Source organism: Molothrus aeneus, chromosome 3, assembly GCF_037042795.1.
Source record: "Molothrus aeneus isolate 106 chromosome 3, BPBGC_Maene_1.0, whole genome shotgun sequence".
NCBI lineage: Eukaryota > Metazoa > Chordata > Aves > Passeriformes > Icteridae > Molothrus > Molothrus aeneus.
In genome coordinates, this window is record NC_089648.1 from 46,868,049 (window position 1) to 46,892,860 (window position 24,812).

At 35.7% G+C, this 24,812-nt stretch overlaps 1 protein-coding gene across 6 annotated transcripts in view; it reads right to left on the reverse strand.

Annotated features, from left to right (window-relative positions):
• Positions 1–24,812, reverse strand: part of STXBP5 (syntaxin binding protein 5) — a 106,143-nt gene that overhangs the window by 57,536 nt on the left and 23,795 nt on the right. For all 6 annotated transcript variants that reach the window (XM_066546829.1, XM_066546827.1, XM_066546825.1 and 3 more), the window contains exons 3-7: positions 20,904–20,985; positions 20,013–20,113; positions 8,328–8,462; positions 7,133–7,196; positions 4,666–4,749 (exon numbers count right to left, since the gene is read on the reverse strand). In XM_066546829.1, the coding sequence (XP_066402926.1) occupies positions 4,666–4,749; positions 7,133–7,196; positions 8,328–8,462; positions 20,013–20,113; positions 20,904–20,985 (466 nt within the window). The remainder of the gene's footprint in view (positions 1–4,665; positions 4,750–7,132; positions 7,197–8,327; positions 8,463–20,012; positions 20,114–20,903; positions 20,986–24,812) is intronic.

Genomic DNA, 24,812 nt, shown 5'->3' on the forward strand with positions numbered 1-24,812 from the left:
AACAGTGCATGGAGGATTTCAATTATGTATAAACACAAAAGTTATTAATTTAAGCAGTTTACCCTGTTTTCAAGAGAATTTTTTAAATTCAGTTTTCTAACACCGAATTTAGACTACTGCAAATATGGAATGCACTAGAGACATTGATAAGTCCTTTCATAATTCCTTGGATTTCTCAATGATCCTTTACTCTTGTGACATTAATTGAGCTTGAAATACGCTGTGCATGACTGGCAAAGTCCATGATTAGTTATTCTGCAAACCAGTCTGGTTATTTACCATATCTTATCCAGATTTCACAGCTTTATTATGACAGTCCTTTAATTTCCAAGAATATGGGCAGTGTTTTTGCTTAAACATGAATGGATGATGATACTGACTCCTTTTCTACCAGTTCACCAAAATATACAAAGAAAGTATTTTAAAACTTGGGAGTACCTATGCTAACTCTCTTGTCAACAACCTAAGGAAGGGAAAAAAATGCTGTGAAAGGAAGAAAACAAACAAACAAAATGTAGCTAATGAGACTTAAATGACAATACAACATGAAGATTGTTTCAATGAAATGAAATACATTGACACACTTTGGTTTCTGGCAAGTCACATACTGGGGTTGTTTCTCTTTCTCCTGTCCTCTTAATTTCACAAGCTACTTTGACATGTTTTTAATGCTCTAAAATAATCTCTTACACTCAACCATGTACCAGAACATTGAGTCTAAAAATAGTAATCTATAATGCATTATAGTTAATGCTGTCAAAGCTTACTTGACATCAGAACAAACAAAATATTATTTGAAGAACAGACTTGATTATAAAACAAGCTTTAGTTTTCAGAAGTTACAGTTGAGGGATTTGGGTTTTTTTTTTTTAGGAAAAAGCAATACTTGAGAAATTTGTTTAATTTCTTTCATGAACATACAGGTTGGGAAATGACTGCAATATAAACTGTATTTCACACAGAAATGCACAGCTTACTTTCCTTAAATCCTCAATGTCTGCATATAAAAGGCTTAAGAACGATGCAAAAGGAATTTAGACTTACTGTTTCATTGAACCTGCCCAAAACAAAAAGGATGTTTTGAGTAAAAGGTTTCCAAGAAATTTCCTAAACAAAAGTTCATTCACCTACAGTTCCACTATGTACAAATAATTTCCTCCAAATTCTCTGAAAAAGACTATTACACTTGTGCATTATTCTAAGTAATTTTAAATATTCAAAGTATTGTTGTTAAAATAAAAAATATACATTGCTTTAAGTTCAAGATTTAATTCATAATACAGAAAGATAAAGTACAAATTATAGCTAAATTCTCTGAATTTTCCTGTAAGTAGAATATTCTGGAGGGAAGAACATGCCAGCAATCAGCAGTAACCCTAATCATGACCTAGAGCTGCTTCCCTCAGCCATGGTTAATGTCACCCAACTGCTCCTGTCCTTGGGGTGAGTGTCCTAGTGTCCTTGTGCTACAGCTATTGGCCCAGGGTGCTGGGAAGGTGCACGTGTTCAGAGAGGAAGAAAGTGTGCACAGTGTTCCATTAACCTGGCTTTCAGGCAACAAATGAGACTGCCCTACCACAACATGGGAATTTGCTTCAAGAAAGCCTCCTAAAGGTCAGGCCATTTGAAATGAAACCAAGCAGGAAGCTACAAACCCATATAATTGGATTCAACATCTTCCCTCAGGAAATAACAGGTATCTTTCCACAGACCTCTAGACATGCTGAGATTTTGACCCTCATTATGATCTTCCTCTGCTAAGGAAGAAAGGATGACATTTGGATCCCTGCACACATCTGAAGTTTTGAGTTAAGAAAGTTGCATCAAATGATGGTGAAAGACCTTCAAGTTACATGCTTCAAGAATAACATCAACTACAAAGCGACAAGAGAGGAGGAAACCAATGCAATGGCAAGGTTTCTAGCAAATGTTCTTTATGCTATCAATGTCCTGGCCACCCTGCTCATGATGCCTGAGGAAGCCTAGCCACTCACTAAGATGGCAAATGTGACAAGATTGGACTAAGTAGCTCTCTTCTTACTGGTTGTCAACTCCTCACTCAGAAGAGCCCTCATCAAGAACAAGCAGAGAACCAAGTGCATAAATCCTGAGGCTTCATATCCTGCTCCTGCTACGAGGCAGAATGTCACATGCATTACCCTCAGTGAGAGAAGAGGTGAAGCATGTTGTGACATTAGATGCTCCCTGTCCCTTGAGGGTAGGTTGGCACACGTGTTCATGATGGAACACAGCCCTTACAGTCAGTGTATGAAAGAAGTTCTCTAACAATGCCATGAAACCAGGAAATCAACAAGAAGCTAGCCAGAAAGATTCTCTGCACAGAAATGTCCAAATTCACACAGTTTGGTAGCAGGAAACAAAATGGCAAAGAACTTTGCTCTGTGTCACAGTAACCAGAGACAAAGGAGATCTCTTGAGACAGGGCACTGCTCCACTGCTCCATTCTGAGTCTTCTGTGTGTGCACTCCCATGAGCAAGGAAACCACTACATTACCAGATTGTCACTTTTTTCTCTTCCCTTGCTAACCATTCCCAAGTTGTGATAAGCACATTTCTTTACTGGGTCTGACCTGAGATATTTCATTACTTCTTCTGCAAAAAAAAACCTAAAACTGAAGATCTAGATGCATTCACTTCTAAATCCTAAAGAAATTCAAAGATTTAACACCTGAACTATTCACTGATCTCTGCAGCCTCTCAGGTCAGAATTGGTTCCAAAAAGTACTGAGACAAATATTAATTTTTAAATAAATGGACCACCAAAAAAAAAAAAAAAGCAGAATAAGCAGCATGGTCTACCTTAGGTAAGTTTCTAGAAACTGCAACAAAATTTTAATAAAGAACAGAGTTAATTGACATATGGATGAGTATAATACACCAGGATAGAAGTAGTCAACATGCTAAATACCTTCCAACATGAGAGGTAATTATAGTCAAACAAACCTCCAAGAATGGTAACAGGCATGAGGTTTATGGAAACACCACTTAAGCTGTCTACAAAATTTTCAAAGTCCTTGAACAACGTATCTCAAAGGAAGCTAAAACTAAACAGATTAGATAGCTTTGAACAAATAAATAACTGGTTAAGGAAGTAAAGCAATCTGGAGTAAAGACAGGCTGGCACTAATTGATTAGTTCATGGATGAAGTTAAATGGTAGAGACCCTCAGGGATCTCATCCGCTCAGTTTATTCATGAGCAACTTGGAAAATTAGAACAACAACATTAAGACAGTAAAGTCTGCTGACAGTACCAAACCACACTCAAAGCAGAAATCAGGATTTCAGTGAAAAACTGCCAAAAACCTTCAATTTTTACTGTCCAACTATGTCAACAAAAAACAATGCCTAAATGTCAGGACTTTGACCTGACAAGTAACACCTGAAGGACGAGTCTCTGATTTTATAGTTGGCTGTTTCAAGGAAGCATCTGCTTTATGCTTGCAGCATCAAAAGGCTAATCCAATATCAAGACCAAGAGAAAAAGAAAGCAAGACCAAAGGCAATTATTCCACATGATAAATCCAGTGTGCCCACATCTTCATATATACTATGCTGATGTGTTTCTGTTTTACAAAACAAAGATAAAATAGAATGGTTAAAAAAGTTAGAGAAGAACACAACAAGTAAAAGGTCTAGGAAGAAAAAGATGATAAAGACATGAGTAAATTTATTAAAAAAAAAGATAAAGGAATTAATTAGGTTAATGCAATGAAAAGGGAAGGGAGAAAGATTGCTCTTTCCATAACACATTCTGGGGCTTATATGGACATTTCTGATGATCTAAGGCTTAGATTACTTCAGAGCCTCCTCCTCCAAGCAAACTCTTAATTGGTAGAATGCACAGAAGTACAGGTACTGAGCCAGAACTGCTACCAAAATAACCCAACAACCCCATCCCCCTCCCCCAGTAAAAACCCTAAAGCTGGTACTGAACAATAACAAAGCCATTTTACAGTTAACAAAATGCAATCAAGACCAATTTTATATTAAATACATACATTAAAATAAAATAAATTTTATTTTAAATTAAATACATCAACTTGTATATTATGCTGACTCATTTTTCTTAATCTCAGTTGTTCAAAAAGTCTGTTCTCTCAAGAATCAAGTTTTAAAGAAATGAATGGCACCTAATACCATTGTTTTTTTAAACCTTCTCCAGTCTTATTTCAAAGAGAATTGATCATGATCTTATTCTACAGAGAAAAGGTGGTTAGAGAAATGTTGTAGTGAGACTATTTATTTAGTGCTTTTTCCCCTGCCCTTTTCTCTTGCAGTTCCCAGAATATGTGAGAGATTCCAAATTACAGAAATTGATAAACCACCTTCTTTCAACTTAAGCCCTTAACACAGGTGAAAGTCACACGATTAACAGAAATAAGACCTAAAAGCTTAGTGAAGAAATCCAATCCATGCCACCATTCATTACTTTACAAAATTAAACTCAGTGAAGTTATTTGGTCTGAAGTTTATCATCCAAGCCCTACTGCTCTTTTAGAGAAAATTTCCAGTACTTGCAATTTCAAAGAGACCTACTTATTGATCCACTAGTGACAGAAGCAGGAGATTAAAAAATAATCAAAGTCACTATTTGAGTAGTGAATTATATCCTCAGAGTAAGTAATGCAGATGAAAAATGTTACCTCATCATGTGTATATCTGTAATCTGCCTTCTTTGACTTCAGGTCCCATAAAACCACCGTCCCAGATTCAAAGCCAATCAGAAGCTGCAATAAGAAAATACATTAATTTTTTATAAGGAAAATCAAAATGATATCATTTGCAATGCCTGAGGTTCTTGTCCAAAAAGACATGCAGCATAATAGTACAAATAGTAACAGCAAGTCGTTATAAAAACAAAAATTAAAGAGGCAAAGGCCTCAACATTAGAAAGGTTTACTTTGTACTTATTGGCCTCAAGTTCCAGAAAATATAATGGACATTCATGCAAAATTAGAAAAAAATTAAAGTATCCTTCTGAAGTTTCCTTGGAAATCACTTTGAGTTGCAGAAAGACCTATATTAACCCTTGCTATGTGTATTCCAGCCTGAGTGAAAATAAAGGGTGTTGAAAAGGAGAAGTTCATTGTGCATTTCCCTCATTGGAATTCATTCTGCTTAAATTTGCTGGAAGAATACAACACTGGCCCTGAAGTTCTCAGTAAGAATTCACTGTCTATAAAGAAACTATGTACTATGAGATTTCTCCAGAAGTTAATCACAATTGAAATAACTGGCTGAAGGAACCTCAAAATCATTATTTGTTCATAGGAAAAAAGCTAGATAAACAAAACTAGATAATTTCCCAAATAATCTTTTTGCAAGAAGCAAGTTTAAATCTTTACTGCAGGGCATGAAGACTCAAATTTCTCAGATTTCTCTCAAATTTCTCAACACATCATTGACTATTTACGTGTTTCAGTCTTCTAACTTAACTGCTACTTCTCTTAATGGAAAAAAAAGAAATAAACCATGTCCAGCATAAGGCAGTAGTAACAATGTAGTGCCACACCTAGAGGTTTTGCCTGGACAGTGTTTTCAGAATGTTAAGATTTTCAAAGTATACAGTTGTCTCCAGTACTAATAGATGTCTTACAAGCTTACAAATAAAATATTTCATCTCTTTTAGTGCTATAAAGCACTAAAATATCATAAATATTAGACATGTTTGATCTAGTAGAAGTGAATATTCAATTTTTCCCATTAACATTATGTGTATGTAGGCAAGATTATTTTTAAATGATCATATGTCATATACTATAATTTTTCTATTTTAACTTAAAACATTAGAAAATCCACTGTGATTAGAAAGCTAAAAGTATGAACATATTTTAAAAGTGTGTACACGGGGGATTTTTGCAACTACACGGGGCTTTTTTAGTAATGTTTTCCTTACGAGAAATAAGAAAAGCATAAGGTTAAGATCTCAAAACACTTATTTATAGCCTGATGAATAAAACCAGTAATTTTTAAACTTTAATTGACAATAATTGGATGTGGGGTGGAATACATCAAAATTAATTGATCACTTGTATTTCCTGAAATTACAACAGCTTCATTGCATTCATATGCTAGAGTCCATAAGCCTGGAATGTGATTCAAACCTAATTCTACAGAGAAACCCATTAGTTATGCACTTACTGCAGTGAGCATCATACTAATGAAAAAAACTCTACTCATTAAATTCTCTGCTGGACTGAAACCTCAGGTGTTTAGGGTACAAGCTGATAACTAGCTAAAGCTTTCAAACCACTGCTAAGACAGTGGGATCATTCCCTCTCTCCAATTTAATCTACTAGTGACATGAAAAACACAACACAGACAAAAAATATTCCTCCAGCCTATGTAGAGCACTAGTAAGCAAAATTGTTTGTCACAGGACAAGGACTCCTGTCTTGCAAGGGCTTCAAGAACATGCACTGTAAAACTTCTTTTTAAGATGAACAGATGATTATGCTAATAATATCTCATAAGAATGAAAATACAAGTCTAATACATAGATCTTTCTCACATATTTTGGTTTATTTTTCTGAAATATCTTGCTTTTCTGTAGGCCAGTTTCATCAGCAAACAGCATCTAGTGATCATAATAAATGGCCTAATATGGGAGTATGAGTTAGATGCCAAATTCCACAAAACCCTCAGATTAGTTAATCTAAAGACAAAGTACATGGTATTCTATAAAAATATGCTATATAAATAAGCATATTAAAGTTGTGAAATAACACACAAGAGCATGATAAAGTGGAATTAATTTCTACCACACTTTAAGCATTCTGGTTATGATTGATTGTTTTTTTTTGTAACATCTTAATTTTTATCACCATAAGTAGAAGTCTCTGCTTTTATTTCCAAAAGTTTTGCAGCTAATCATTTTCATCTCTGTTTTCAAATGACAAGATGATTCATTCCAGTAATTTGTCCTACACTCATGTCCGTACTTGGTTTTATGTTACTTTCAATGAAGTAACTTTATGTTACTTACAACAAAGGCCTAAAACCTTTGTTGTCTTCATATACTTAATACTTCCTTAAATAGCAGTGGTATCTATACTTTTAAAAAGTCTTGCTGTGAAAATAATGTATTGAAGAGTCTTTAAAATATCCTACCTTTCCTTCATCCATTGGATTGTCACTAATGTGGACAACAGGTCCTGGGTGAGATTTGGATGACCTAAAAACAAAATATTTCCATTAAAAAGAATTGTCCCCTGCCCTAAATGGCATCTCAAAATGATTTGAAGTTATACAGATTCTGCTGATACAAACTCCACATAAGCAAGTTGTGACATTTCAAAATGGAGTTACTTTCACTTTTATCTTCAAGTCCATAAATACTGTGTCTGTTTGTAGACATTTAGTTTCTGTCTTAAGGAAAGACTAATTTATTGCCTATCAACAACAACAACATTAAAAAAAACAAACAAAAAAACCACATTAACTTTAAACATTTTATCTTAATATCTGTTGTTACAGAATTGACACTGTAAGATCAAATGTTGACTTTTACACTGGAATACAGGTTTCGCCATTATTTATAAACTGCCCAAGATGGCCATTGTTACAATAACACAGAATTAACACTTTATGTGGACTTCCTGCTATTGAAGAAGATGGACTAATACAGAGCTGTGTTTGCTTCAACACCCTTTGGCAAGTGACAGACTTCACGTATTTTGGAAAGAAGATGTACTGGGAACAAAACACCAGCACAAGAAAGAGCAGCACACAACTACATCTTTCCCCCACTATATTTGTACATACAATTTTAACACTGAAAAAAGGAGATGCAGTGACAATAGCTATAAAATGTATTTTGGTCTTGGAATAGACTTAATTAAATTTGCATTTCAGAAAGTCACTTCCAATTCAGAATATATCAGCCCTATTAAAAAATGCATTATCTTTACACTTTGGTCTTTAATCCCCAACTGCAGAAGCATCATGTCTGTCCAAGTACCAGCCACACCATATTTTAATGTATATTATTTTTTCTTCTGCTTTATCCCAACACATGGTGATTTTTAAATCTATTTCTATACTGTCTATTTTGTCTATTTCCATGTCTATCCCAGGAGCTATGATAAAATACTGCTAAATTGTAGAAACATATATTAACATTAGCACCTCACATTCTTAAAAATAAAAATATCTACATGACTATGTACTTTGATAGCGTATGTAGTGCAGTAAGATGAATATGGAGGCCTCTCTAGATAACAATGACATTCTTGCAAATGATGTTAACAACAGCTGGGACATTGCTGTTCCCTCCCCTCCACAGACAAAAATTAGTTAAACTCACAGTTCAATGGCTTTATTCCACATGATGACATAGCCTGAGAGAGTAAATGATTCCACATTGACAATGTGAATGTTTCCTCTTTCAGTGCCCACATACAGCCATTTGCTTTGGAAAGGCAGGTGACAAAATGTTATCCTGAAAGAGAAAGCCACCAAAAAGGAAATAAAGAAATGTCTTTTTGATATCCTACATTGCAAAGTCTATGCTACCAAAAGGTAAAAATAAGGCAACAAGCAAACAGCAATATATAAGACAAGTTTGAGGTAAAGTAGAAAAGCCAGTACATGACCAAAGTAAGAGATGAACAAAGTAGAACCTTAGGCTGAACAAAAAATAGAAAGCAAGCTATTCTAAAACTCATAAACCATAAAAAAAAAAAAAAAAGAAATTACAGTCACCTTTAAAAATTATTGAAGGTATTTGATTACTGTCATGCCAAACTTAAAATACAATACTCCTATAGTCTCTAAATCTCCCTTTGGAATCGATCTACTTTCAAGTTTTAAAGAACAAAGGATTTTAGAATTCTTCACATGCAGATAAGGCTGATATCAAGTAAGGAGACAGACAAAAGATATAACTCAAGAAAAGTAAGTTCACATGTCATCTAAATTAATGCCAAAAAAGCAAACCTTAGAATAATCCTTAACAATTATAAAAGTAATTTTGAAAGTAGTTTAAATTTCAGGCTGCAGCTTTACTTCAATCATATTTTAATTTTCCACCTTTTAGTCTTTTCTTCTGCTAGAAAGGTGTACCTGCACAAGACTCAACAGCTACCAACTGTATGTACCAGCAGAGGACTCCTCTTTGACTGTAGCTCCAGCCCAAACACTAGCATTTGAAAACCTGATTATTTCTGCACCCTTGGGTCCTGATTACTGTTGACTATTTCTTCAAGATAAGGAAATAATGTCTGAACAAACTGACAGAATGTTAACTTGAAATTGGAGTCTAGAAACTTTCTGGAACCTCTAAACCATTTTAATCTGACAGGGTCTTACATTGAATGAAACTGCCAAATTACTTAGCTATCAAACTTGGGCTTTCAGAAATGTTTTAGTGATAAGGTAAAACAATTATTCAACAAGAATTTGTTCTGTCGGCTCTAATCCTTAGCTTCACAATTTTTTATGTTCTTGTTTTCTCCCAATTGGGTTGCTTATTGCCAAATCCATGCATCACTTCACAAGCCTGTTAAGTATTTATGCAAAGAACAGCTTTAGATCCTTTGCATTAGATGCTGCATACGCACACCAACTTCAGCTGAAAGGAAAATCTAAAGCAGCAAAGACAGAAATTGCTGTGGCTGAAGAGATCTTAATTTGCACTGCAGGTTTCAAAAGTAAAAACTTCTGTAGTGATACTACCTGGATTCAGATTTAGATACCCCTGGATCGTGGGTCTTTTTTACTTACTTCTCCCTAATTAGGAAATGGACTTTGCTCAAGCAAATACTAGTCTATCTGCTTTCCAACTCAATTTCTTGTCCTTGAACATTTATGCCAAAATAAAAGACTGTGTTAAAGTTTTCACTGATGTTTGACAGAAAAAAAAAATACTACATACATGATTTAAAATGCCCTTCCAACTCAACTTGCAGATGTTGTAACACATTTAACAAAGAACACTAATCTGCAACCACCACAGGTTGAAAACTTGTGTTTCCCCAACATCCTTTAAAAAAAGGATTTTGATGGAAGCTAAATCACATACATTGGTACAGATTCTTCCTAGGCAGGCAGAATGATAAGATAAACATAAACCTTCAGCACTCTGGAACACTACAGCAGCTTTTTGTGCCAGCACTCCACATGCCAGAAGTAGCTGGCAACCACATCAGTTGGATCCAAAACCATGGCCTAGCAGCCAGAAAAGATAATCAGTAGCAGGGTTGTAGGCTTGCCTTGATTAGCAAGTTAATATTGTTAATTACAATTGTCCAACGCTTTCGTTATGAAAACCAATCTATTTCACATCATTTGAAGTGGGCACAAAAAAAAGTTTGGCCTTCAGTTTTGATTGTTATAGCCCAAGGGCAACATTTAAAGTAGCTCCTCAATATTCTTGATACACTTCTTGAATATGCAGGGATTTTCAATTTACTGTCTCCTTTGTGCAACTGAGATTAATTTTATCCAGAGTCAGCAAACAATGAACTGATTCAATGCTAATAGCAAATGAAGAGAACAAATAGCTTCACAAAATATTTACAAACTCTCAAAGGCAGGAGGTTGAAAAGACTTCAAAATTGAAAGAATAGGCACATAACAGAGTTCTTAACCTTATTCATCAAAGTATTTTACCATTCTTCTACAGACTTGTGTGATTTTTCTATAAACTAAGAAATATTCCTAGATCTTTTATTTCACAGAAAAACTTGTTAAATCCAAAAGGAATGGCATGCTGATCCTGCTATAAGAACCAACATTTCTCCCTGAATGTAGTAAATGTTACTCATTTGCAAATAAAAAAAATTACTATTTTATTTTCTTAATAGAAAAAATGTATGTCTTCCAACTTTCAGAAACTCCACTATATTTTGACCTAATGACTCATTTCAGATAACTGCATTTATTTTAAAAATTTACAGAATAATATTTCCAACATCAAAGTTCATGCACTGAGCTTCCCACCTCACTAATTAAGGCTTCGCCTTAAGCTATGTATACTTTAAAAAACTTTGGAAGTGTTACAGTCCTCTTAAAAACTAAAAATCAGTGAAGCTAGGACCATCTGAATCACCTGAGCAGCCTTGTTAGTTCTGCTGAGAATTGGACTGATGATTGAAGGGATTCAAACTCCTTTTGGAGGATGGAAACAAAAGGTTAGAGTAGTGATGCAATACCTGCTTATTTGACATTTGGCCACAGACAGCATTTTTTTTGTTCTGAAAAATGAAGATTTTTCTTTCAGAAATCTGTCTTTTTGCAACCAGATTAGAATATAATTCATCCATAATGTATTTTAAGATCAAGAGAAGCAGAATTGGCCATATAATCCTCTAGCCATTTCTACAACTCCAGCAGTCTTCCCCCTCTCTCCCTACCATTTGTGAATGGATACATTATAAAAGTGGAAAAATGCAATCAATTGTTGAGAACACATCAAAAAGACTACAGATGAAAAAATTTCGTACTTGTCTTTCTTGCGCACAAACCCCAACTGCCCGAAAACAATGCAGCAGTCAAAAGCAGACTGCCATACCTTTCTCCATTCTGCCCAAAAATACTAAAATAGAAGCATCTATGATTTAAAACCGTCCAGTTCTGTAGATCTAAAGCGACAGCCTGGGATTGTTGGAGCCAGCAGTCACAGAAAGCAGGCTTTTGCAGGCAGCTCTTTCATGGCACAACAGATTCCTCATGTTGTCTCCAAGGCAATTTCAGCTCCCTCAGTAAGTGTAGTACATTTTGTGAAACAGACCAAAGTTTTAGCATAAAACAGTACAGGGCACAGCATGTCATTTCAAATATTTCACTTCCCCATATCTTCACAAAGAGAAAGATCTCTTTATAGAAAAAATATGCTTTAAGGAGATTTATCTTTTCAATGTGAAATCTACAGCAAGATTTTAGTATAAACTAACATCACCACTAAAATGAGGCACTGTTATACAACCCCAAAGCAGTCAGGGTAGCTCTAAATTCTCCTGTAGCTGTAATTTATTGTAAGCACAAAATCTTCATCCTCACCACACACATATTTGCAAAGCTGCTCCCTCCCCACTGCTGAAAAAAAAATACAAACCGAAGATTTTTCTTTCTTGCAAAATGAATTTGTAGAAGTTGAACCAATAGTTCAAGAAAACAAAATTATGTACAGAAAAGCAAGTGACACACCCACAGGGAAAAACAATGATAAAATATTTACTGTTCTTACACTAATTAAAAGTAATTTAGGATATTGCTTATGGGAGAGTCTTAGAAATGATGGGAAATTCTTCAATAAGTGTTTTTTAACCTGCTGAAAGGATTCCCTTTCTTAACTGCAGACTATGTATCTTTTCTAATAATCTGTCAAAGATATTAAAAAAAATCTTAATTGCTGCTGTTTCACAACATATATCAAAACAATTAATTCAGCAAGTGATAATGCTCCCTACAGGAATTAAATTACAGAAATATTAAAGAAAACAACTTACTATATTATTACATTATTCAAAGAATTAGTTTTTCAAGAGGAAATACTAAGGAAAAATGGCAGGCTGTTAACTTGACTGTATTATTATGACAGCAGAAATCCTTCTAAATTAATCTTTACCTTTTCGTAGTCTACTGCATTATGAAGCATTATACATCAGAATTTTTCACTGCTTTAACAAAGCACAGCGACAAATACTTTGAAGAATGACAAACACTGATAACAGGTTTTATTGTTAAGTCACTAAAATATTTCTAGTGCCTCAGCCTATCATTATAGGTCTGCAGTAACTATAAGCACACAGCTGCTCAGATCATTACTGTATAGGTAAAATAAAAGCAAAAGATTAAGCTATCAAAGCTGTATTCTGCACACTTTTATCCTCAACCTTTCGTGTATGAGATAGCACCACGTAAAATTCACAAGCTGAGAAGTTTAATTCTGATGTTAGTGTAGACTCCAAATCCATGGACTCTTGTCAAAGTCCTCCATGGGCTTTGAAAGTCAAAAGCCAGTGTCAATATGACATTCTAATGGAAGCAAGCAGTAGTTTTGATACCACCTGACTGTTGCAAAAGGGTCTTTTTCCACATCTGATAACTTCACTAAGCTTAGAACATCTACCCATACAAAAAAGGCCTCAAAGACCAGCAGGCATAAGCAGAGGAAGATGCATCCCAAAGAAGTTGCTCTTCAATGTATCCCAAAATGTCCCACCAAAAAAACATGTGGGCAAAAGTGGTAGGAACTGAAGCAGGTACTTCATTTCCATTTATATCCCCCAACAGCACTCCAAATGTTGCTTCCCCAAATCCACTGACTTGAATTGCTGTCTCTTAAGGCAGTGGAGAAGCATCTGTGTTCAGTATCTGAGTTGTGGTGGACATCAGGGGTGTCAAAATGGAGTAAGCATGTGTCAGAGCAAGATACTCAACTGTCTTGGGACGACACAAAAAGTAACAGACCATTGGCATGTCAGACACACCAAGAGGAGTTCACAAATACATAGTGCAGGGTATTTCATCAGTGGTAAGAAAGTTTCCGATTTTTTTAGTGTTTTGCATAAATTCTTTCAATACTGAATAATTCTCTTATAGTTTGCAAATCATTTGCTTCAAAAGACATGTAGGAAATCACAAACTCAAGCTGCAGAAAAAAAATGGCCGTGTCAGAGATGTAGCCCTACCACACAAGGCAGAAAAATTATTCCTATTGCTGATGGAGAAGCCTGTCATTTAGGCAGAACTTAAAGACTAGAGGTCAAATTCTGCCCAAGAACGTGGCAGTTGGCCATTATATGCCTCATATCACTGTGAAAGTCAGTGTGAAAGGTATAGCTAAGAGGGCAACTGAGGCAATTTAAAAACCATTTCTCTGAAATTTGAAATTTCTGAGTGACAGGACTCGGCATTTTGGTTCCGCCTCAGTGCTAAAGGCAAAAGAAGGCAGCTGATGCAACTGCAGCTCCATCAACCACACTGACACGTGGAACTCTGCACGCATGCATGGCCTCAAGGAAACATTTTTCAAAGCAATTTGATCTTTGTGAAAGAAACATTCATATATATAACAAATCCAGACAGCCAATATGTTAATTTCCTTCTGATAGTTTCTTGAAACAAAATCAAATTCCTTCTAATTACATGCCCTAGTGAATCACCACTGGGTTAAAATTTTGAACTCACTAGCTAAAAGGCTTTACATGACACCATCAAGGCAAGGAGACCAGATGATCGCTGCGTCTCACTCTGAAGAAAGACACTTAAAAAAGTGTGAAAAAAGAAAACAAACCCCACCCCAAAAATTTAGCTATGTGTGAAAAATAAACCAGAACCCCATAAACAATGTCTATCACCACCTGCTCTCACAGGCAAGACAACCTGTATGTCCTTCTGTTATCCACAAAGTGGCAGAATTGGTCAGTTTATAAATTCAGGGTGAACGAAAACTACCAAGTCTGCTAAGGCACAGGCTGAGTACAAAGTTATAGTATCTAACAAGGTAACATGTGCCAACAGAAGTTTGAAATCTTACTGCTAATTAGTAAGTACAAGTGGGATTTTCCACTCTCTATAGACAGTGTTCCAAACACAATGCTAAAAAGCTGCTGTTTACAGCAGGATACAAAGCCAAAGATATTTTAAGCATAATTTTGTAACTCTGAATTATGCAGTTTCATGTTGAGGAAAACTATTTAAATCCCACAGCACAGAAGTTGACATATTAAAAATTAAACTGCTATCAAGGCATTCAGAGATCGATATGCAGAGCACTGGCACAAAACACTCAGTTCTATTTTTATGCCATTCTTGCTTTGTGACTTACCATAAAGACAAACTTTCTTTTGCTCAGCTCAGGAAGGATGTAAGTCTCAGAAAATGAACAATTTTTTCATACATGCATACAAAGCTGGTTTGCTTTGGCAAAGGGGCTGGCAAAGGGACCTCAAATTTGTCATCCCATGCTCCTTTTTCTTTTTTCAATCAAGTTAGTCTGTCACTCCACCCTCTCAAACAGGATCTGTCAAAGTCCCTGGCTGGTTAGTGATGCATGTTTGACTTTTCACACCTCAGATCAGCATCAAGTTTAACAGTTTCTGCATGGCAGGCATGAAGCCAGATCAGTTATGTATGAATGTATGTATGTATCTCACAACATGCTTTCAATATTTACTCTAATAAGATCTTTTAACTACATTTATTTCAGAGCTAGCCTAGTGAAACATTTATATTTACTACTGAGTTAAAGCGAGTTTGACATGACTCTTGCATTACTTGTTAACACACAACAATCTTGTGTTTAAGATATTTATAAATAGATATGTAGATGGCAAAGGAAATAGATAGCGATCAACTGAAGTAATTTTAGAGATGTACAAAATCTGAGATACTGAGTTCACACACTGAATTATGCATTCTGAAAAGAGGTAGTATTTAGACACTTTTGCATGACAAATCACACAAACAACTGTTCCATGTCATTATGCATTTTTGTCCTGGCCCCTACACACTGCTTCCCACAGTCAAGGAACAGTGGCCAAGCATGACATTGGTCTACTATCTCCTAACCTTTGTTTGGTAACTGGAACATAAAGCAGCTGCAAAACCTCCACAAATGCAGCAAAGAAAAGGCTAAAAAACTTGAACTAGCTTGTTTTGCACTGAGCTTTTGTGATCTGTCAGTAACTTCAGCTAACAGATTTGTTAGACATGTAAAACCTCACCAATTCCTGCTTCAGAAGACTTGCTTCAAATTACTAACCATCACTGTTAACAAAAGGCAGTCAGGAGCTATGAACCCATTAATGGTCAGTTGTTTATCTACAGATTCTTTACTAATTTAATGATTCAAGAGAAAGCAGCATATTTCAGGCCTCTTGGCCACTGTTTTTAAAAAAATGTTTTGCTCAAATCTAAGATTGATGTAAGCCACCCAAAGACATTTTTCCACGCATCAGAACAGAGCCTGTAATGACAGAGAATTATATTAAAAAGAATCAGCTCTTTCACCACTCCCTGTTCTTAAAATTCATGAGTAGAAAAGCAATAATTCACATCACTTTCCTGTCATATACTGGAGACTGCATTCTGAAATAATTTACAGATTTAAAACTCATATTTTCAGGTAAGTTTACAAAATATTTAACACACAACAGAAGCATTTATAAACAAGCTAGTTCTTGGGTTTGCATCTTAAGATGTTTAAAACATCTTAAATGAGGCAACAAAATTCAATTACCAACAGGATAAACAAATATGAAACCTAGAAATTGTGTTGTTAGACATTGGGCAGTAGTTCTTCCACATGACTAAAAGAAAGGAATTAGGCAGAGCTGTTAAAAGGCTGTGTCAGAAGATTACAGAATTAGTTAATGAAGTCATAGCCTTATCACTTGATTTTTTAATTATTTTTTTAAATACAGTTAAAGAATCGTTTTCAAGACTAAGAAAATCCTTTCATATGAGTAGCTAACTGCTACAGTTAGCTTTCTATGCTAAAGACAACTTCTTAGATCAAATCTAAACCTTACATATCAAATAGTTATTTAGAAACAAAATCTGAATAAAAATTTGCCTGTGACAGTTTAAAGTTCAACTCCTGTTACATAGGACACAAATACTGCTTTTCTGCAATTTCAACACACTTCCAGATAAACCAAATCAGTTAAATAATTTTAAACTTTTGCCTTAACAGAGTCCTAGAGCAAATACTGATGCCACCAGAATCATTGCTTCCATCATATGAGTTTCAAGATACCTAATCTCACAAATTGACAAAGTATTATTAGAGAAGACAGTTATAAGCCTGTGCTGTAGTGTACAAAATACTTCAAATAAGTCCTGTTTGAGAAGTTAGTTATCCTTATGAATAGATCTTAATCCCACAACAGGAAGTACTATAAAAATTTTTATTAATTAAGTTTATAACAGCTTCATGACTTGAGAATGTAGAAGCTGAGAGGAGCTGACTTTAGTCATGATATGTGTTGTGGTGCTGCATGCCTCTGCCACCCAGGACACTAATTTCTCTGATCTGAGAAATGTTCATTAAGCCCTGGCCTTGATGAACTGCACTTGGACTAAATTCCCCTTGAGCTTATCAGAAACCCTGTCTGTTCCCAGGAACTAACAGGTGTCTAATGAACATCTGCTTTAAACAAACAACCTTGGAATTTTTTGGTTTTTTTAATAACAACACAAGTGGAATAATATTTTTGTTGTTGAACAGTCAAAGAAAGTTACCAACTCAAATTGGCCAAAATGGAAAACTACCAGAACTGAAGCCCACTCTCTTGCTACCCTATAAATAGTGGTCCAAAGTGAGACATTTTTGAGCTCCTGATTATAAGAGGCTAATGTGTATTAAAGCCCATTGTCTAACAACCCTATAAACAGCAGTCCACAGTGAGATCCCTTTGAGCTCTTGATTCCCAGAAGATAAGGGACTAATGTGTATGTCTCAAACACAGATAACTGGATGGCTGTGGAGTCAGCCAAGGACTGTTATTACTAACAGACAAGAATTGCTGGTAAATCCAAGGACTATTGGTATTAACACACCATGAGAAAGAGCAAGGTTTGGCTGGAGAAGGGGGGTGAAGTGGAGATAGAGAGGCACTTTTCCTTTCACAGTACAATGCAGGAATGAGTGGCAGGAAGTGGACATGGACTATAGGGTGGGATTAAAACCACAAAAGACCTCCAAAGCCCCCTGACACATTTCCAGAAAGGCCTGACAGAATGGACTGTGCATCATTAATTTACATCATGAACAGTCTTCTTAATAAACTTAGTTGTATATAGCATAAAACTGACCAAAGAAAAGCCCATTTACTTCAGATTCATACAGCATATTGAAACTATTAGGTATAACGAATTACAAAGAACTAAGTGTTATAAAGGCCCCTATTTACAATTATTCAACAATGAATTTTTTGCATTTCAAGTTCCAGTCAAAATATTTACCTGATAATGAAATTATACGTTATTTTATAAATTTGTGTTTAATGAACTAGTCAAAAGAAAACAGAATATTTGAAAACATTTAACAGTCATCCACCATGACCTAAGTGGCTATGACAAGGTACAGATCTGGCAATCTTAAGTGTTCTGGCTAACTTCATATGTTATTATAATAGATGTTTTAAAATTAAAATTGCTAGAAGAATAAGCCCTTGTCTCAAGCTATGCTTACACCACTCACGGTAACTGTGGTGCTCCCATTACCTACCTTGGCAAGACAGGATTAGTAACTAAGTCAGCCACTAAAGCAACATCAGTGACCAGGACTCCTTTCTAGCCCCACTCAACTCTCTGTGATGGATCTTGCTACTGACATCATTACATTCACAGAAAAAAGGATAGTTTAAAACTTTCACTTTGCTTAACCTAAGATACAACACATCTAAAACTCTAAGCCAGCCTACAACAGATTTTCACACAATCAGAATCAGATATCTGGTTTAGAGCATTAGTTAGAAGCCCATTTTTAAGTGTGGTTTCAGGATACAAATCCTAATTTTCACTGACACTTAAGTAGACACTACAAGTAAGAGAAAAGTCACTAAAAAGGGAAGGGAGAAGTAGAAAATTCAGTTTGGACACATTACTGTATCTCTTACATTTGGACAATCCTCATTAAATTAGTGGTTATAAATTGCATTTCCCTCCATTTGCTTTCTATGCTGCATAAAGGAACACTGCCACTCCTTTGGGGCAGAGAATTTGCCCCAGTCAACAAAGCTTCCTGTTTTCTGTACAACAGTTCAGAATCACAGAATTGTCTGGGCCTGAAGGGGTTATTAAAGATCACCTAGTCCAACTCACCTCCTGTGGCCAGGGACATCTTTCAGTAGATAGTTGAGCAAAGCCCCATCCAACCTCTTCTAGATCACTTCCAGGGATGAGGCACTCACTACTTTTCTGGGCAAGCACTTACAGTGTCTCATCACACTCACAATGAAGAATTTCTTTCAATATCCCATCTAAACCTACCCTCTTTCACTTTAAAGTCATTACCCTTTGTCCTATTCCTACAGGCTCTGGTCGGACTTTTAGCACAGTGATCACAGAAACAGTTTCAAAAGGGAATTAGAATCACTTAATCCTCTACACAAAGAAACCCCAGTAATCTGCATTTATGTTGTTCCTGATGAATTTGTTCATAACCTACTCTTTAAAACGACAAGGGTACCATTTCACCCACCCAACAGTTTGTTTAGCACTTGGCATGACACTACATTAGAAGGTATTAGATAAGTATTTAACTTTTTCTATTGCTATCTATTACTTAAAATATATTACCTCCTGCCCTATTCAAAAGAAATACAAGTGACAGATTATTCTGGTTCTTGTTAGTATCCTCTGAGCTCCCCAAGCAGCCCATCTCTAATGCATACTTTTGAAAAGCAAACACAGCATTCCAGCTGAGACTTTACATATACTGGAAAAGAAGGAACACCCCTTAGAAGGGAAGGAGTAGTTGCTTTTAAAACAAAGGACATGTTTTTCAGAAATTTACTCAACTGACTTTTAGAAATTTAATCTTAAATATCTCTCTAGCTTGCTTGGAATTCTATTACTTGAGTATAAAAATTTTTATTCAAAATACAAGTGGTTTTCAGATACTCTGATACAAACAAGAGCTCTAACACTGCAGAATCTTGCTTTGCCACCAAGGGAGAAAAAATTCCAGGTAAAAAAATTGACCAGTTTTCCTGTTGTCTTTTTGGTGCACACACTTTCTCTAGTTCCAAAATTCCTCTGAAGACATACATTCAAATTACTCTGCTCCTCCACCTTTTAAAGATATGAAAATTGATGTTCAACAATGCAACACAAAGTGATAGAAAAGGCATCTCTGTTTAGGTCAGTAGTGTGTCTTATTCACAGCTACTTTGGGGCCCAACAGATTGAAACTCAAACCCAGTGTAAGCACAGTTTCAATTATGTACCAAGTTATGGCTTGGACTGCATCAATAAGATCTGATCTTACAATAGCACGTGATGTGCTAAGGGCACTGCAATAATAACCAGTCCCTACCGTTCCCGGTTAAATTTGAGGGAATGAAGTATAGCCGGCCTCTTCTGGCGCAAGTTCCACAGGTGTAAGGTGTCATCAGCCAAGGCACTCACAAGAGCTCCCTAGGAGAACAAAAACATTTTAGTCATCCTGTTTTCAAAGCCCTAGGAACAGTGTAGCACCACAGTGGAAATACATCACATATTTATTACCAGGATGAAAAAAAATATATAAGCATGTGCATCAGTACCATAGCACAGCTAAGTTCTAAGTAGTAGGAATGAGATAAGTGATGTGATCACATGTTCAGCTCACTCATATTTGGTTCAGTGCTATACTGAGAGGTGATGGGGAAGTAGCTTTTTCCAGTGTGTGCTCATCAGTTTCCTCATGCCCATCTCTGCAGAGAAATCAGGCAATGAACTGCTAATATCTGTGTGCTGACAAAGATAGCGAGATCCCTCTAAAAAGCCGTCCCCAGCTCAAGAACAGCACTGCTGTCAAATCTCAGCTGCTACATCCCTAGAAGCACATCTGAAACTGAGGCAACATTATTCAGTTCATGTCTAAGACAGTAACTTGATCAAAATAAAATTAACTACCTACTGAAACTGGTAGTACTGTGTAAAAAGTACTTCACCACTTCCAGAGATAACTTGAAACATTCAAGGACATGAAAAGATATCCTAGTTCTTGCTTATACCAAAAGAGTACTCTGGTGAGAAAGATATTTTCAGGAGTTAGTCAAGCATTTTCCAAAAATAAAAAACTTAATTTATTTATAATTGTTATTGCAGTTTGTTATTTGTGCTACACCACTTTCATCAGCTAATTGTAATGCTTGCCTAATGAAAAATTAAAGAAAATGTGCTCCATTTCTTCTCTGAATTACACATAAATCATTTTACTAACCTCATTAATCAGGAACTGAAGTTGGATTACTGCAGCTCCACTGTCATGTTGACAGTAGCATTCAACTCCTGGCCGACCAAAGCTGGAATTAGTACCATTAAGGAATAATTGTTGCATGTAACAAACAAAACACACAGCATAACAAACATTTTCACTTTCACTAATACCACATTCACACAGGCTAACATCCTGCTTCTAGCTAGTGCACTCAACATATCTAACCACACAGAGCTGAATAGTTACCAAAACAGTCATTTATAAATGCAACAAAGTAACACAAAAAATTCAAAAGGCCTACCTTGAAATAGAAAAAATTATATATAACTGCTTAACTTACATAGATTTAAGGGATTGTTCATCACGAAGAACTTGAAGAATGATGAAGCAGTTATTTAAACAATGTTAACTATCAGGACTAGAATGAAAGGAAGTTAATCTAAATAAGCATCATAAACAAATTATTACATTTTTCAAATGCCAAAGGATCTTTCTCTCCATTTAAACATTACTTAAGGATGAAAAGACCTGAAAAATGCAAGGCATGTTAAAAAAAATCTGCTGTGACAGAGATGAGATCAGTAGTCAAAATATGGAGGAGTCAATGGGACATTATGTATAATGTAAATTTTCAGGATCTCTGTATCAAGACTTCCTGGATTCACACCAGCTATGAGATAGAAAAAGCTTGCTCATTTTCACCCTCACACATAAATCAGTCCTATCGTTCCATAACAAATATTGCTGGAGGCTGCAGAAAAACAGATTCTTTCACTTCTCCATACTTTGCTAATTTTTTAGTTGCAAACAGTCTGTATTTTAAATGTAGTTATGCACCTGCTTCTGATACAAAATTAAGTTCTCCAATGTCTAGGAGATCGTGCAGAAATGAGAGAGGAATTAAGCAAACTGGTCAGTATTTCACCGTCATTGTATGCCCAGGGTTTCTGACTATAATTTGTCAGTGCTGAACACTTCTTGTTTTAAAGAAACACTTTAGCATTCAGAAGAAAAGAAATTATTCCGAAGCTTTATGGAAAACAATGACTATATGTACAATTTTTTCTCTCAGTATATGCCAAAAATTAATAAAACAGTATAATTCTCACCCATTTTGCAAGCTTTCCATTTACTGAGAAATTGCTGAACAAAACCTAAGTGGATAATATGTGCATTCTTAAAAAACATGTGCATTCACACAACTACAGACAGTTGAAAGGCTGACAAGACCATTAGGCTGCATGCAAATCAAACCCCAAACACATCTCCTGCTCAGCCTCTAAGCTGGTAAAGTAAAAAAGTACAACAGCAGGGAGAAGTCTGCTTTAACACACATTTTAACTTTTTAACTTGAACCACATTCTTCTTGACTAATAAATCTGCATAAATCTAAGTGGTGAGATACACACTAGGCAGATGTTGAATAATCCACCAAACTTAATACCAGCTTTCTTCCCCAAACCGAATTAGTAATTTAATTTTGTTCTGCCATGGAAGGACTTAAAGAGTCAGCGAGCCTCACCTGGTTTTTTGCTTTTATTTTACATTTTACAAACATAAGTTTTTTTACAAAGAAGTTGTCTGTATTCTAGTCACAGTTTATGGCTTAAAAAACAAAGAGTGGAGGGGGGTTGTCCCCATAAACAATGCCTTCCTACACAAACTCACAATACTTTAAATGTAAAGTCGTTGCTTTTACATTAACTATGGATTGACTGCACAAATTGCCAGACTGAAAAAACCCACAAGAAATAAGATAAGTTTCAGAGCTGATTGCCTTTGGCCTTGCTCATGCATCTGCATTAATCTGAATTAATAATTATTTGCACAAGTAGACAAAAACTATTTTCAAATGTGAAATTCAAATGCTTACAGGAATTGAATTTTAAAACTTGTTTATCTTCACTGACACAGGTAGCTTTCTAATAAAAGATTTTCCAAGCCCCTCTCTGGAACAACATTTTCCAACATAATTAAATGCAAACCTTGTTTGTAAACCCGGAGTTTATTTGGAATTAAGACTCTACAGCTACCTTGCTTCAAAATAAGAGGAATATGACCCAGAAAAACATAAGTCCATAAACTGCTCAAGTTACTTCTTCCTTCAAATTCTATTCCTCAGATGCTTTCTGCGAGCACTTCTGACGCTAATATTTCTGGAAGCACTGTTATAACTACTCAGTAAAAATTTCATTATTAAGAATATTTCAGTGTTTCCTTAAACAAAAAATTCTTCCACATTTTCCAGGAATCAGTAAATATTCAGCACTGGGAGTAAGATTACACAAGTTTTAAATATTCAGAGCAAATCTCTCTTCGACAAATTAGTGGAAACCTCACATCCAGATGTGAAAATAGTTTGGCCTCTTCTATAGTGCTTGCCATCATTAAAAAAAAATAGTCCTTGCAGCTAGTCTTATTTAGTTCCTTTACTCAAGGATTATGTCATCTTCACTTTTTCACCTAGTAGCTAAAATTATTCTTCTCATCTCAAATTAATATCATCCTCCTAACCAGCATTAATCTTCTTTTCTAAAGCAATGCAAAGCCTCCCCGTTTTGCAGGGTTTGCTGAATTGAAAAAGCACGTCACAAAGGCTGACTGCAGAAGGATAATATATGCCTGCTTCAGTACATGAAGCATTTCTCAACCACACAAAACAGGCAGCAGCCCAGGGAATGCAGTTTGCCCAAATCCGCTGCACTTGTGTATGTGTGCTTTAGGCAAGAGAGCTCACTGTACTAAGCAGTGATCAGCTACTACATCGTTGTTCCCAAAACAGGCAAATATTATAATGAATAATGACAAGATGAGCAAAGCATTTTAATTTTGTAGACAGGAAAAACTCTCTGTCAAAGACCTTGGGTAGCTCTAGAGGAAATACTCTGCTCTGAGCAGTTTTCTAATCAAAGACCCATCCCTGCTTCTTCAATTCAGAGCAGTTCATTCTACTATTCCTGCTTCATCCCCAATTCAAAATATTAAGGAATTGGATAAATTAATAGCTTCTAAACTGTAATATTGCTTCCATGTTCCCCACTACCATTTGGAAATTAACTCTAGAAAACACTAGCATTTCAGTGTCTTCACTGCGTATGTTTTGAGAAAACAAGAGACAACAGCTGCGCCTGAGACAAGAAAAAGAGAACATGCTCATGTCCTAGCATTAGTGCTCATTTTCATAACTGCTAGAAGTGCAGGTAATACACAAGGAAATCACAGCATGACCTTAATTTAATATCACAGAAGACTAAATTCACTTTAACATATGAGAAAAAGCAACATTTCCTAAAGGTATTTTTTCAAACAAGCTTCAGACCTAAGCTTACACTTCAAGCATTTCTTTTAGTGATATGCAAGTTTTCTCCTCAAAATACCCTTTTTTAAAGTTATTACTATTATTTATAGCTTAGCTACATAGTAGCAACTCAGTGCACATCTGCCCTCAGAAATCACATTTTAAAGTAAAAATTAATTCCAGAATGCTTATGAAAGTCAGAGAAGACCAGTTGGTTTCGTTTTTTTTAATTCTTTAGTTACTCTAAGTAGACCTAGGGACTACTAGGGACAACTCCTTCACCTGTGGTTGATCCCTCTGACATACAAGACAGTCCAAAATCGGTAGCTATCAATTCAACCCTTAGCATAAGGCAGTCACCAAAAAATCACAGAATTTAGATTTAAAAAGACCTCTAAGTTAATCAAGTCCAACCTTTGACCAATCACCACCTTATCAACTACAGTATAGAACTAAGTGCCATGTCCAGTCTTTTCCTGAACCATTCTCCAGGGATGGTGACTCCATCACATCCCTGGGAAGCCCATTCCAATGTTTAACCTTTTCCATGATAGAATTTTTCCTGGTATCAAAACTAAACCTCTCCTGGCACATCTTGAGGCTATGTTCTCTTG